The 16578-nt window shown below is 44.6% G+C and overlaps 1 protein-coding gene across 3 annotated transcripts in view; it reads right to left on the bottom strand.

The window, feature by feature from the left end:
* Positions 1 to 16578, bottom strand: part of LOC122932109 (prostaglandin reductase 1-like) — a 150459-nt gene that overhangs the window by 25863 nt on the left and 108018 nt on the right. For all 3 annotated transcript variants that reach the window (XM_044286343.1, XM_044286334.1, XM_044286353.1), the window contains one exon: positions 14080 to 14185. In XM_044286343.1, the coding sequence (XP_044142278.1) occupies positions 14080 to 14185 (106 nt within the window). The remainder of the gene's footprint in view (positions 1 to 14079; positions 14186 to 16578) is intronic.

Here is a 16578-nt window from a genome sequence, read left to right as displayed (position 1 = left end):
TCCTAATATAATATTCAATAACCTTTCTATACAGTTTGGTCATGTAAAAACTCATTGGCATAAACATGGGCTTCTAGGAAAAGACACGCAAATTTGCAGAATCTGCCGTGTTTTTCAGCTGTCATAAGACTATAAAACCCAATAGATGGCGCTATTGAGTTATGAATAGCGCCCTCTATTGGTTTTACAGTCTTATGTCTAATAGTCTTGTCAGAAGACTATGACACCAATAGAGGGCGCTGTTCATAACTGAATAGCGCCCTCTATTGGTTTCATAGTCTTATGACAAGAATATTTGACTGATTCTTATGACAAGCTTATTAGCCTTTTGTATGGAAAATTCACGATTAGAATATTCACAATTAGAATATTCGCGATCTACAATAGGATGATATCTGACACTGTGAAAGCTGGGTAATAACTCGCGATCTACACTGAGTTATTTCCCAGCTTTTCCAGTGTCAGATATTATCACTGACTTACTACATAATTATTAGATAATATTCGCTATATTGCTATATATTATTTTTTAAGAATATTATGAAAATTCTAAAAAACTAATATATAGCAATATAGTGAATATTATGTAATAATTATGTAGTAAGTCAGTGATAATATCTGACACTGGAAAAGCTGGGTAATAACTTAGTGTAGATCGCAAATCTTTAGGGTTGAGCGAACCCGAACTGTAAAGTTCGGGTTCGTAACGAACTTTAGGATTTTTGGACCCTGGACCTGAACGGGTTCGGGTTCGGTGTTTGGCACTTTCTTGGCGCTTTTTGAAAGGCTGCACAGCAGCCAATCAACAAGAGTCATACTACTTGCCCCAAGAGGCCATTACAGCCATGCCTACTAATGGCATGGCTGTGATTGGCCAGAGCAGCATGTGGCCCAGGCTCTATATAAGCTTGAGTCACGTAGCGCTGCACGTCACTCTGCTGTTACAAGTGTAGGGAGAGGATGCTGCTGGACTTGTGACTTCAGGGAGAGAATAGGAGAGAATAACTCAGCGATCTACCTAGAAATAGTTGTGTGGGTGCAGGACACAATTGTTTTACCCTGCCCTGAGGCCATTGACCAAAAAAAAAACACTTTTATAATTCTATTTGTATAGGTGGGTGGCGGCAGCGGCGGCCATTTTATGCAAGCTCAGTGCAGCAGCACTGCATCTGAGCTTTTGGACATTGCAAATCACAATTTTTTGGGGGGCAAACTACAACATCTGGATTAGTCAGTGTGCAATTTAAGGTAGAAATACACCCATCATTTTCTGGGGTTTTAAAAACACACTTTTTTCCCCCCAAAAAATGTATTTTCCAGATCTGCAAGTGTTAAATTCAAGTTTAATATATACAGCTTTCATATTCTGTTACCAAAAAAAGACTTTTTTGGCAATCTACAACATCCGGATTAGTCAGTGTGCAATTTAAGGTAGAAATACACCCATCATGTGTGGAATTACAGGCTTATATACTGCTGTCAAATTCAGTTGTTAAAGAAACACTCGTTTGGAGGTGTGTTTGGGGTCATTGTCCTGTTGAAAAATAAATGATGGTCCTAAACGCAAACCGGATGGAATAGCATGCCGCTGCAAGATGCTGTGGTAGCCATGCTGGTTCAGTATGCCTTCAATTTTTAATAAATCCCCAACAGTGTCACCAGCAAAGCACCCCCACACCATCACACCTCCTCCTCCATGCTTCACGGTGGGAACCAGGCATGTAGAGTCCATCCATTCACCTTTTCTGTGTCGTACAAAGACACAGTGGTTGGAACCAAAGATCTCAAATTTGGACTCATCAGACCAAAGCACAGATTTCCACTGGTCTAATGTCCATTCCTTGTGTTCTTTAGCCCAAACAAGTCTCTTCTGCTTGTTGCCTGTCCTTAGCAGTGGTTTCCTAGCAGATATTCTACCATGAAGGCCTGATTCACACAGTCTCCTCTTAACAGTTGTTCTAGAGATGTGTCTGCTGCTAGAACTCTGTGTGGCATTGACCTGGTCTCTAATCTGAGCTGCTGTTAACCTGCGATTTCTGAGGCTGGTGACTCGGATGGACTTATCCTCCACAGCAGAGGTGACTCTTGGTCTTCCTTTCCTGGGGCTGTCCGCATGCGAGACAGTTTCTTTGTAGCACTTGATGGTTTTTATGACTGCACTTGGGGACACTCAAAGTTTTCCCATTTTTTCAGACTGACTGACCTTCATTTCTTAAAGTAATAATGGCCACTCGTTTTTCTTTACTTAGTTGCTTTTTTCTTGCCATAATAGAAATTCTAACAGTCTATTCAGTAGGACTATCAGTTGTGTATCCACCTGACTTCTCCACAACGCAACTGATGGTCCCAACCCCATTTATAAGGCAAGAAATCCCACTTATTAAACCTGACAGGGCACACCTGTGAAGTGAAAACCATTTCAGGTGACTACCTCTTGAAGCTCATCAAGAGAATGCCAAGAGTGTGCAAATCAGTAATGAAAGCAAAAAGGTAGCTACTTTGAAGAACCTAGAATATTACATATTTTCAGTTGTTTCACACTTTTTTGTTAGGTATATAATTCCATATGTGTTAATTCATAGTTTTGATGCCTTCAGTGTGAATCTACAATTTTCATAGTGAAGAAAATAAAGAAAAATCTTTGAATGAGAAGGTGTGTCCAAACTTTTGGTCTGTACTGTATTTACTTCAGGCCTACACTGGTTCAGGCCCTGTGAAATACCCCCTCTACATAGAGGGGTTTCAATCAAGCATTTGAAATGCAGCCATTTTAAATACAGCCAATTTGTGCAAAGGAATATTTACTTCAGGCCTACACTGGTTCAGGCCCTGTGAGATACCCCCTCTACATACAGGGGTTTGAATCAGGGATTTGAAATACAGCCATTTAGGGCAAAGGAATATTTGCTTCAGGCCTACACTGGTTCAGGCCCTGTGAGATACTCCCTCTACATACAGGGGTTTAATTCAGGGATTTGAAATACAGCCATTTGAAATACAGCCATTTTGTGCAAAGATATATTTACTTCAGGCCTACACTGGTTCAGACCGTGTGAGATACCCCATTTAAATACAGGGGTTTGAATCAGGGATTTGAAATACAGCCATGTGAAATACAGCCATTTTGTGCAAAGAAATATTTGCTTCAGGCCTACACTGGTTCAGGCCCTGTGAGATACTTCCTCTACATACAGGGGTTTGAATCAGGGATTTGAAATAAAGCCATTTGAAATACAGCCATTTTGTGCAAAGATATATTTACTTCAGGCCTACACTGGTTCAGGCCCTGTGAAATACCCCCTCTACATAGAGGGGTTTCAATCAAGCATTTGAAATACAGCCATTTGAAATACAGCCATTTAGGGCAAAGAAATATTTACTTCAGGCCTACACTGGTTCAGGCCCTGTGGGATACTCCCTCTACATACAGGGGTTTAATTTAGGGATTTGAAATACAGCCATTTTAAATACAGCCAATTTGTGCAAAGGAATATTTACTTCAGGTCTACACTGGTTCAGGCCCTGTGAGATACCCCCGCTACATACAGGGGTTTGAATCGGGGATTTGAAATACAGCCATTTAGGGCAAAGGAATATTTGCTTCAGGCCTACACTGGTTCAGGCCCTGTGAGATACTCCCTCTACATACAGGGGTTTAATTCAGGGATTTGAAATACAGCCATTTTGTGCAAAGAAATATTTACTTCAGGCCTACACTGGTTCAGACCGTGTGAGATACCCCCTCTACATACAGGGATTTGAATCAGGCATTTGAAATACAGCCATTTGAAATACAGCCATTTTGGGCAAATAAATATTTAATTTAAGCCTACACTGGTTCAAACAGTATGAGGTACACCCTTTACATACTGTCGTTCGATTCTACTATTAATTTAACACCCGTTTAGGGCAAGATCCTAAATTTGAAAAATATGAGGAGAGCGTCAAATAAGGGACGTGGCTCAGGTCATGGTGCTTTTGGTGGAGCTCCCGTTGCAGGGAGAGGACGTGGTTGATCTGTGCCAGCTACACGCACAAGTCAAACCCCTTCCTCAGGTGCGAGTAGGCGACAAAACCTGCAGTGGTATTTGTTAGGGCCTAATGCTGCTTTACGAATGGTGAGGCCTGAGCAAGTACAGGCGATAGTAGATTGGGTTGCTGACAGTGGATCCAGTTCCTTCACATTGTCTCCCACCCAGTTTCCTGCTGAAAGACCACAGTTGGCACCTGCAGCCGATGTCCATCAGTCTTTCACCTCACCCCCTTGCAAATCAGCCAAGCAGTCTGAGCCCCAAGTCATGCAGCAGTCTCTTCTGCTTTTTGATGACTCTGTTAGCAGGGTTTTCCAGGGCCACCCACCTAGCCCTGCCCCAGAAGTGGAAGAGATTGAGTGCACCGATGCCCAACCACTTAATTTAAAGATAAGAACATGGGAGGACCATCGCAGCACGCCTCGGATGATGACGAAACACAGGTGCCAACTGCTGGGGCTTTCGAAAGTGTGCAGACCGACAAGGAAGGCAGGGGTGAAGACTGGGTGGAAGATGATGTGGAGGACGATGAGGTCCTCAACCCCACATGGAATCAAGGTCATGCGAGTGACCTATGTAGTTCGGAGGAAGCGGTGGTGGTCGCATAGAGCCACCAGCACAGCAGAAGAGGGAGCAGGGTGCAAAAGCGGAGCAGCCGTCCTCTAGACAGTACGCCTCCTACTGCCCACCGCAGCAAGGGACTGAGCACACCAAAGCCAGCTTCAATGAGTTCTCTGGCGTGGCAGTTCTTCAGACAATGTGCTGACGACAAGACATGAGTGGTTTGCACGCTGTGCAATCAGAGCCTGAAGCGAGGCATAAACGTTCTCAACCTGAGCACAACCTGCATGACCAAAGCACAAGCTGCAGTGGAGTAGACACCTCAAAAACAAAGAAAGGTCTCTGGCTACTCCTGCTTCCTCTTCTGCTGCAGTCATGGCCTCTTCATCCACCTCTGGAGTGAGAGAGCCAACTGGCACCCTACAAACAGAGGATCTGCCAGCAACACCAACACCTGGGTCACCAAGCATCTCCACAATGAAGCATCTCCACAATGTCCCACGGAAGCGTTCAGCTCTCCATTTCCCAAACGCTGGAGAGGAAGAGGAAGTATCCCCCTACCCACCCGCGATCCCTAGACCTGAATGCCAGCATTTCTAAATTACTTGCCTTTGAAATGCTTTCATTCCGTCTGGTGGAGACGAATAGTTTTAAAGGCCTTATGGCGGTGGCTGTCCCACAGTGCGTTGTGCCCAGCCGTCACTACTTTTGAAGGCGAGCCATCCTTTTCCTTCACAACCAAGTAGGGTACAAAATCAGGTGTGCACTGCGCAACGCCATCTGTGGCAAGGTGCACCTGACTACGGATACGTGGACCGGTAAGCACGGTCAGGGCGTTATATCTCCATAACAGCACACTGGGTAAATGCAGTGGCGGCTGGGCCTGAGGCGGATAGCAGTTTGGTGCATGTCCTTCCACCACCGAGGATTGCAGGGCACTTCAGTTTGCCTCCTGTTGCTTCCTCCTCCTACTCTGCTTCCTCATCCTCTACCAGCTCCTCATCCGGTCAGCGTAACAACTTCACTACCAACTTCAGCACAGCCAGGGGTAAACGAAAGCAGCAGGCAGTTTTAAAACTTATCTGTTTGGGGGACAAACACCACACCACGCAGGAGCTGTGGACGGGCCTTGAATAACATACCAATGAGTGGTTTATGCCAGTCAGCCTCAAGCCCGGCCTGGTGGTGTGCGATAATGGGCGAAATCTCGTAGCAGCTTTGGGACTAGCCGGTTTGACGCACATCCCTTGTCTGGCACATGTGCTGAATTTGGTGGTGCAGAGATTCCTTGAAAATTACCCCGACATGTCAGAGCTGCTGCATAAAGTGCGGGCCGTCTGTGCGCGCTTTCAGCATTCTCGCGCTGCTGCTGCTCGCCTGTCAGCGCTGCAGCGTAACTTCTGCCTTCTGGCTCACCGCCTCATATGCGATGTGCCCACAAGGTGGAACTCCACCTTGCACATGCCAGCCAGACTGTGCGAGCAGTAGCAGGTGATAGTGGAGTTTCAGCTGCACCACGCACGGGTGAGTCACTTGGTGGAACAGCACCACTTCACCACCAATGACTGGGCCTCCATGCGAGACCTGTGTTCCTTGTTGTGCTGTTTCGAGTACTCCACCAACCATTCTCAGCGTTACTATCTCACTTATATGCCTCCTTGAAAAAACGCTCCTGGCAATGATGGAAGAGGATGTGGCAAAGGAGGAGGAGGAGGAGGAGGAAGAGGGATCATTTCGTAGGGTTTCCGGCCAGTCATTCCCAAGTGGCTCCGAGGGTGGGTTCCTGCACCCACAAACCCAAAGTACACAATTGTCCAGCCAGGGCACAGTTCTGGAGGATGAGGAGATGGAGGATGATGAGGAGGAGATGGAGGAGGAGGAACCATGTTCACAGCAGGGTGGCACCCAGACCAGCTCATGGCCATCACTGGTGCATGGCTGGGGGGATACAGAGGACACAGATGATACACCTCCCACAGAGGACAGATTTTCGTTGCCTCTGGGCAGCCTGGCACACATGAGCGTTTACATGCTGCAGTGTCTCCGTAACGACCGCCGATTTTCCCACATTCTAACTTGTGCTAATTACTGGGTGGCCTTGCTGCTGGATCCCCCTTACAAGGACAACATACCGTCCTTAATTCCGTCACTGGAGCGTGATTGTAAGATGCGCGAGTACAAGTGCACGCTGGTAGACGCTGCTGGTGGCATTCCCACCTGACAGTGGGGGCACAGTAGAAGCACAAGGCGAAGGCAGAGGACGAGCAAGAGGTCGCCAACGCAGCTGGGGCACCGCCAGCACCTCAGAATGCAGTGTTAGCATGGCCGAAATGTAGAAAAGCTTTGTCAGCACGCCACAACAACCAGCACCACCAGCTGATATGGAACGTCTTAGCAGGAGGCAGAATTTCACCAACATGGTGGAGCAGTATGTGTGCACACGCCTACACGTACTGAATGACGGGTCTGCCCCCTTCAACTTCTGGGTCTCCAAATTGGGCACATGGCCTGAGCTTGCCCTTTACGCCTTGGAGGTGCTGGCCTGCCCTGCAGCCAGTGTGTTATCTGAACGTGTGTTTAGCACGGCAGGGGGCGTCATCACAGACAAGCGCAGCCGCCTGTCCACAGCCAATGTGGACAAGCTCACGTTCATTAAAAAGAACCAGGCATGGATCCCTCAGGACTTGTCCGTACCTTGTGCAGAATAGACATGTATACCGGCACTAAGCAGCCATTGTTATACTACAGCGCAATTGCTCATGTTTGTATTTTGGATATTTTACACTTTTTTGGAGTGTACCTTAATTTTACAAAATTAAATTAAATCCAAAATCCTGTGTTGGCTATCTCGTACTCCTCCACCACCGCTTCGACCTACTCCGCTACGTCCACCGCCTCCTCAAACTCCTACTCCATATGGAACCCCACCTCATAAATCCATTTTTTTTTTTGTACGTGTTTTATTTTATATAATTTCACTACTTTGTCATTTACATTTTCGGGTGCAATTCACCAATTTTTGGGTGTATCGTACCACTGCTATACCTAGTAGACCGGTAAAAAATAAAATAAAATTGTCAGTTACATTTCATGGTGAAATTAACACATTTTTGGGTGTATAGTACCACTGCTATACCTAATAGACAGGTTAAACAAAAAAAAATTGTCAGTTATATATTCTGGTGAAATTCACCAATTTTTGGGTGTGATGTACCACTCCTATACCTAGTAGACAAAAAAAAAAAACATTGTCAGTTATATATTCTGGTGAAATTCACCAATTTTTGGGTGTGATGTACCACTCCTATATCTAGTAGTCCGAAAAAAATAAATAAATTGTCAGTTACATTTTTGGGTGAAATTAACCAATTTTTGGGTGTAATATGCCCCTCCTCTACCTAGTTGACAGCTTAACAAATTTCAATAATTTTTTTGTTACATTCTTGGGTTGTCCTTATACAATTTTAGATGTGAATAAACACCTGCTATGCATAGGTGACAGGGAATAAAAAGTAATAAATTATTCAGTAATTAATGCGAACCACATCCTTTCATTCAATGCTTAAACTTTGAAAAATTGTCACACTTTTATGCTTTAATAATTTCTCCCATATTTCAACTCTAATTTTAAATTTGAAAAAATGAATCCTCCCTTGGATGTGGTCTCTCTTTCTTACGCTCCCTCTCTGGCCTGGAACCCTGATTTTAGTGCACCAAAGTTCAGGTCCCTATTGACTTCAATGGAGTTCGGGTTCGAGTTTGGGTCCCGAACCCGAACTTTGACCCGAAGTTTGGCCGAACCCAGCGAACCCGAACATCCACGAGTCCGCTCATCCCTACTAAGCAGTTATTTCATTTTTTGACCGTCTCATTCCAAGAGCTATAACTTATTTTTTTTATGTTGATGTAGCTGCATGGGAGCTTGTTTTTTGTATATATACAGGGTGGGCTATTTATATGGATACACCTTAATAAAATGGGAATGGTTGGTGATATTAACTTCCTGTTTGTGGCACATTAGTATATGTGTGGGGGAAAACTTTTCAAGATGGGTGGTGACCATGGCGGCCATTTTGAAGTCGGCCATTTTGAATGCAACTTTTGTTTTTTCAATAGGAAAAATTTATTAATTTCTTTGCAGACAGAAATTAATAAATCTAGGCCATTGTGCCTCTTAAAGTGGTGGTAACAAATACATCTATTTTCAGTTGAATTTACTAAAGTTGAAAAGCTTGACATTCATTAGGTCTGCAGATTTCTTTTGTTAAAGTGAAGGAAAGATGCCACATGTTACATATGTAAATATGCCTTTTATTTTCAGTAACTACTACCACGGTAGAGCCATGGATAGCTTGAACCTAACAATACTAACCCAGCAATTTTATTAGGTGACTTAAATGTTAGCTGAATATACCGCACAAGTTTTAATTTAAAGGTGATCTCCCACATTTGAGTTTTTCTAACAATTAGAGAGAATGAATTACATGCATGTGTCTTAGATGTCATTATGGGACTCTCTAAAGGACCTTTGCTATGCAGCTGGAATGCTTTCAGGATCATTAACCACTTAAGGACCACAGGTTTATACCCCCCTAGTGACCAGGCCCTTTTTTACAAATCGGCACTCCACAACTTTAGCGGTTTATTGCTCGGTCATGCAACTTACCACCCAAATGAATTTTACCTCCTTTTCTTCTCACTAATAGAGCTTTCATTTGGTGGTATTTCATTGCCGCTGACATTTTTACTTTTTTTGTTATTAATCGAAATTTAACGATTTTTTTGCAAAAAAATGACATTTTTCACTTTCAGCTGTAAAATTTTGCAAAAAAAACGACATCCATATATACATTTTTCGCCAAATTTATTGTTCTACATGTCTTTGATAAAAAAAAAATGTTTGGGCAAAAAAAAAATGGTTTGGGTAAAAGTTATAGCATTTACAAACTATTGTACAAAAATGTGAATTTCCGCTTTTTGAAACAGCTCTGACTTTCTGAACACCTGTCATGTTTCCTGAGGTTCTACAATGCCCAAACAGTAGAAAACCCCCACAAATGACCCCATTTCGGAAAGTAGACACCCTAAGGTATTCGCTGATGGGCATAGTGAGTTCATAGAACTTTTTATTTTTTGTCACAAGTTAGCGGGAAATGATGATGATTTTATTTTTTTTATTTTTTCTTACAAAGTCTCATATTCCACTAACTTGCGACAAAAAATAAAAAATTCTAAAAACTTGCCATGCCCCTCACGGAATACCTTGGGGTGTCTTCTTTCCAAAATGGGGTCACTTGTGGGGTAGTTATACTGCCCTGGCAATTTAGGGGCCCAAATGTGTGAGAAGAACTTTGCAATCAAAATGTGTAAAAAATGACCGGTGAAATCCAAAAGGTGCACTTTGGAATATGTGCCCCTTTGCCCACCTTGGCAGCAAAAAAGTGTGACACATCTGCTGGGTGAGAAAAATATCTTGGTCAAATGCCAACTTTGTATAAAAAAATGGGAAAAGTTGTCTTTTGCCAAGATATTTCTCTCACCCAGCATGGGTATATGTAAAATGACACCCCAAAACACATTCCCCAACTTCTCCTGAGTACGGCGATACCAGATGTGTCACACTTTTTTGCTGCCAAGGTGGGCAAAGGGGCACATATTCCAAAGTGCACCTTTCGGATTTTGCAGGGCATTTTTTACACATTTTGATTGCAAAGTTCTTCTCACACATTTGGGCCCCTAAATTGCCAGGGCAGTATAACTACCCCACAAGTGACCCCATTTTGGAAAGAAGACACCCCAAGGTATTCCGTGAGGGGCATGGCGAGTTCCTAGAATTTTTTATTTTTTGTCGCAAGTTAGTGGAATATGAGACTTTGTAAGGAAAAAAGAAAAAAAAAGAAAAATCATCATTTCCGCTAACTTGTGACAAAAAATAAAAAATTCTAGGAACTCGCCGTGCCCCTCACGGAATACCTTGGGGTGTCTTCTTTCCAAAATGGGGTCACTTGTGGCGTAGTTATACTGCCCTGGCAATTTAGGGGCCCAAATGTGTAAGAAGTACCTTGCAATCAAAATGTGTAAAAAATGGCCGGTGAAATCCGAAAGGTGCACTTTGGAATATGTGCCCCTTTGCCCACCTTGGCTGCAAAAAAGTGTCACACATCTGGTATCGCCGTACTCAGGAGAAGTTGGGCAATGTGTTTTGGGGTGTCATTTTACATATACCCATGCTGGGTGAGAGAAATATCTTGGCAAAAGACAACTTTTCCCATTTTTTTATACAAAGTTAGCATTTGACCAAGATATTTTTCTCACCCAGCATGGGTATATGTAAAATGACACCCCAAAACACATTCCCCAACTTCTCCTGAGTACGGCGATACCACATGTGTGACACTTTTTTGCAGCCTAGATGCGCAAAGGGGCCCAAATTCCTTTTAGGAGGGCATTTTTAGACATTTGGATCCCAGACTTCTTCTCACACTTTCGGGCCCCTAAAAAGCCAGGGCAGTATAAATACCCCACATGTGACCCCACTTTGGAAAGAAGACACCCCAAGGTATTCAATGAGGGGCATGGCGAGTTCCTAGAATTTTTTTTTTTTTTGCATAAGTTAGCGGATATTTTGTTTTTTTCTCACAAAGTCTCACTTTCCGCTAACTTAGGACAAAAATTTCAATCTTTCATGGACTCAATATGCCCCTCACGGAATACCTTGGGGTGTCTTCTTTCCGAAATGGGGTCACATGTGGGGTATTTATACTGCCCTGGCTTTTTAGGGGCCCTAAAGCGTGAGAAGAAGTCTGGAATATAAATGTCTAAAAATGTTTACGCATTTGGATTCCGTGAGGGGTATGGTGCGTCCATGTGAGATTTTATTTTTTGACACAAGTTAGTGGAATATGAGACTTTGTAAGAGAGCCTTACCAGGGGGGGGGGGGGGGGGGTGATCAATGACAGGGGGGTGATCACCCATATAGACTCCCTGATCACCCCCCTGTCATTGATCACCCCCCCTGTAAGGCTCCATTCAGACATCCGCATGATTTTTTACGGATCCATGGATACATGTATCGGATCCACAGAACGCATGCGGACGTCTGAATGGAGCCTTACAGGGGGGTTATCAATGACAGGGGGTGATCAGGGTAATCAGGGTGATCACACCCCTGTCACTGATCACCCCCCCTGTAAGGCTCCATTCAGACATCCGCATGATTTTTTACGGATCCATGGATACATGGATCGGATCCACAAAACGCATGCGGACGTCTGAATGGAGCCTTACAGGGGGGTTATCAATGACAGGGGGTGATCAGGGTAATCAGGGTGATCACCCCCCTGTCACTGATCACCCCCCCTGTAAGGCTCCATTCAGACATCCGCATGATTTTTTACGGATCCATGGATACATGTATCGGATCCACAAAACGCATGCGGACGTCTGAATGGAGCCTTACAGGGGGGTTATCAATGACAGGGGGTGATCAGGGTAATCAGGGTGATCACCCCCCTGTCACTGATCACCCCCCCTGTAAGGCTCCATTCAGACATCCGCATGATTTTTTACGGATCCATGGATACATGGATCGGATCCACAAAACGCATGCAGACGTCTGAATGGAGCCTTACAGGGGGGTTATCAATGACAGGGGGTGATCAGGGTAATCAGGGTGATCACCCCCCTGTCACTGATCACCCCCCCTGTAAGGCTCCATTCAGACATCCGCATGATTTTTTACGGATCCATGGATACATGGATCGGATCCACAAAACGCATGCGGACGTCTGAATGGAGCCTTACAGGGGGGTTATCAATGACAGGGGGTGATCAGGGTAATCAGGGTGATCACCCCCCTGTCACTGATCACCCCCCCTGTAAGGCTCCATTCAGACATCCGCATGATTTTTTACGGATCCATGGATACATGGATCGGATCCACAAAATGCATGCGGACGTCTGAATGGAGCCTTACAGGGGGGTTATCAATGACAGGGGTGATCAGGGTAATCACCCCCCTGTCACTGATCACCCCCCCTGTAAGGCTCCATTCAGACATCCGCATGATTTTTTACGGATCCATGGATACATGGATCGGATCCACAAAACGCATGCGGACGTCTGAATGGAGCCTTACAGGGGGGTTATCAATGACAGGGGGTGATCAGGGTAATCAGGGTGATCACCCCCCTGTCACTGATCACCCCCCCTGTAAGGCTCCATTCAGACATCCGCATGATTTTTTACGGATCCATGGATACATGGATCGGATCCGTAAAAATCATGCGGACGTCTGAATGGAGCCTTACAGGGGAGTGATCAATGACAGGGGGGTGATCAATGACAGGGGGTGATCAGGGAGTGTATATGGGTGATCACCCGCCTGTCATTGATCACCCCCCTGTAAGGCTCCATTCAGACGTCCGTATGCTTTTTGCGGATCCGATCCATGTATCCGTGGATCCGTAAAAATCATACGGACGTCTGAACGGAGCCTGACAGGGGGGTGATCAATGACAGGGCGGTGATCAATGACAGGGGGGTGATCAGGGAGTTTATATGGGGTGATCATGGGTGATCAGGGGTTTATAAGGGGTTAATAAGTGACGGGGGGGGGTGTAGTGTAGTGTGGTGTTTGGTGCGACTGTACTGACCTACCTGAGTCCTCTGGTGGTCGATCCTAACAAAAGGGACCACCAGAGGACCAGGTAGGAGGTATATTAGACGCTGTTATGAAAACAGCGTCTAATATATCTGTTAGGGGTTAAAAAATTCGGATCTCCAGCCTGCCAGCGAGCGATCGCCGCTGGCATGCTGGAGATCCACTCGCTTACCTTCCGTTCCTGTGAGCGCGCGCGCCTGTGAGCGCGCGCGCCTGTGTGCGCGCGTTCACAGGAAATCTCGCGTCTCGCGAGATGACGCCTATTGGCGTTAGTGTGACCTGGGAGAGCCGCCGCGATGATGCCTTTCGGCGTTAGCGTGGCGGCAAGCGGTTAAAGATGAATTTAGCATGCACCTGAAATTGCTGAAATTGGATGATATAACTTTCGAATGGCAAAGTTCAGTTCATTCAAGTAATTATGAAAAAAATATGCACAGCAGTATCTTGGATAATAAATAGTGCAACTCAGTTTCTGCCACACAACTGGTGAAGCCTTAAATTCTGTAGAGTAGCCTAGTCCTTAAATGGGTTGTGCAAGAATTGTTTTTTTAGTCTACCCCTCCACTTGGCTGGACCTGTAAAAGATACGCCACTGGGCTCCCTCTCTGTAAACATCCAGTTTGACATTGCCTGCAGCCAATCAATGGCCATGGCAATGTCAAAGTAAATGTTTTCAGCAAGGGAGCCCAGCAGAGCTGGAAGAGAAGGAGCAGGGAGCTAGCACCAGGGAGCAGGTAAGTAAGCTTCTCTTTACAATTCCGGACAGTTTTTGCACAACCCATTTAATACATGAATTAAACTGATTAATAGTCGTAGAAATTTACCTGATGGAGGCACTGCATCATTATACATGGATATTGCACCACAGACAGCAATTCTTCCAAAATCCTTCATTTGTGCTAGTGCAGCATCGGAAGATTTCCCACCAACCTACAGAGCAAAGAACAAAATGTTACTTTGAATGAAGACCGTCACTCATACACTGGGGGTCACGTGAGAGTATTAAGTACAAAGCAATTTTAATGACTCAATGAAGATGGAATATAAAATATAAAATACATTACATATAAAAATGTAAAATTAAAATCAACAGTCAATGAAAAATCCAAGGAAGTTATAGCTGTATATAAGGCATATCAAGCATGAGTATATGTCTTGGACATCAAATCAGTCATTGGCATGATTGCTATTCCTGTTAAACAGTTATTCCTATTTTCTGATAAAGTCTTCCACTAATATTAGTATAATGATTGGTCTGTAGATCAATATAGTGGTTAGTATTTCCAGCATACGATTTATTCCCAATATAATGTAACTGGTTAATAAGTAGTAGGGGAATCAGCTAAGATGCAATTAATTTGGTTAATACTGCAATTATCAGCCTGCAGTTGTCAACAGACGATTCTTTCCAATGGTTAGTTAGTACAGTCCATAATCTGTGGAATGTATAGCGATATGTGGCAATGTAAGATATTAACTTGTTGGTACTCACTTTTGGTAGCGCAAGTTTCGTGGCGTCCCACGTGTAAGAGCGGTGTCTCACTAGCGTTCTTGCGAGGTAGGCCAAATTAGTAAGGTGGATGGAATGTCCTCAGAATGCCGTAAAACTTGCTTATGTTATAGCGAGACGAGAGGTTGCCTTGCTCCATAAGGTGCCGTGGATAGAATTACTTCAGTGTGCTGTAGATCTCACTCACATTATCGCGAGGCAGGAGATTACCTTGCTTAACCTTTTGCCTTAGTATCAACAGGATCTTTAAATATATATTCCTTCTGTGTTGCATGGCCATGCAGATTGTTCAGGACTTTTGCGAGTAAATAGTAGTTTCCAGACGCGTTTCGAAGTAGATCCCTACTTCTTCCTCAGTGGATTTACTAACAATGAAAAGTCTAGAAAGTATTGTCACCGCCAGTCCTGTGAGAAGGTCTGGCAGACGTTCTTCTCTACCTCTTGTATGATGTTCTTTGTTTTGGTTTCACTTTCTCATCTCCTTACCTTCTGCCAGGTGCCACTTATTATTTTCCTTTATATTCCCTCCCATACTGCCTCACTTTGCGGTTTATATTACTTCCTGGATGAAGTGTTCACTGCTGGAGGCTGCGTCTGCTGTTTGGTCAGATAAGTCCTTTACTTTATTGTGTTTCCTTGCTGGCTTGATTCTAGGTGACCCTGACTCCGTCCGTATTACGTGCAGGGAGTCAGTGGTCGTGTCCCCTCACTATTATAGGGTTTTCAGATGTCACACAGACTTAGGTACGTGGGCATGCAATAGTCTACCATTGAGACCCTTGTATGTGCATAGCAGTCAGGGAGAGCTCTTAGGGTTTTATAGGACTCACCTATATGCTCCTTAGTTTGGGATCAAGCCAGTCTCTGGTTTATTTTTAGTTCCAGCTATCTGCTAACTTCATCCGTGACTTTATAAACTGCCATAACCATCTTAAGCATGGATCCGGTTTCAGCCTTGATTGACTGCATGCAAGGTCATTCCCTGGAGGTAGCAGATCTCCGTAAAACTGTGTCTCAGTTTCAGATGACCGGTTCTGCTGGCGTTCATGGAGTTTGTTCCGAGCCTAAGATCTCGCTTCCGGATACGTTCTCCGGGGGTAGTGAGAATTTTGTTCGCTTTAGAGAGGCTTGCAAACTCTATTTTCGCCTACTTCCTCATTCCTCTGGTGATGAGGAGCAGAGGGTGGGGATCATCATCTCGCTGCTCAGGGATAACGCTCATGGGCCTTGTTGCTGCCAGTGGGGGCACGGCCCCTCCGATTGGTGGATGAATTTTTTGTAGCCCTGGGGCAGATATATGATGACCCGGATCGTATTGCTCTGGCTGAATCTAAACTGCGTTTTTTATGCCAGGGTAAACAGTCCACAGAGATATATTGTTCTGAATTTTGGAGATGGGCAGCGGATACTGGTTGGAATGCTACTGCACTCCGAAGTAAATTTTGCCATGATCTTTCGGAAAGATTGAAAGATACATTCGCTTTTCATGAGAGACCAGCGTCGTTAGAGTCAGCCATGTCTCTAGCTGTTCGTATTGACAGGCGTCTTAGAGAGAGAGAGGAGACTACTCTTTCCTGTCATATTCAGCCCAAGGACAGTAGGGCTGTCTCATTCAGTGCGCAGGGGTCTCAGTCTGTCTCAATCCCCTCTGAGGAGGAGGCCATGCAGCTGGGTTTGCTTGCCTCTGATAGAGGATTCAGCTCTCAGAGGAGGGTTTGTTTCTGTTGTGGGGGTATAAATCATGTAGCTAATGTTTGCCCCTCTAGGAGATTCATGAAGTTTTCTGAGGGTAATAAGAACAAAACAAGAATAA

This window comes from Bufo gargarizans, chromosome 1 (genome assembly GCF_014858855.1).
Source record: "Bufo gargarizans isolate SCDJY-AF-19 chromosome 1, ASM1485885v1, whole genome shotgun sequence".
NCBI lineage: Eukaryota > Metazoa > Chordata > Amphibia > Anura > Bufonidae > Bufo > Bufo gargarizans.
The sequence above is the reverse complement of the archived record's forward strand: the minus strand, read 5'-3'. Positions and strand labels throughout refer to the sequence as shown.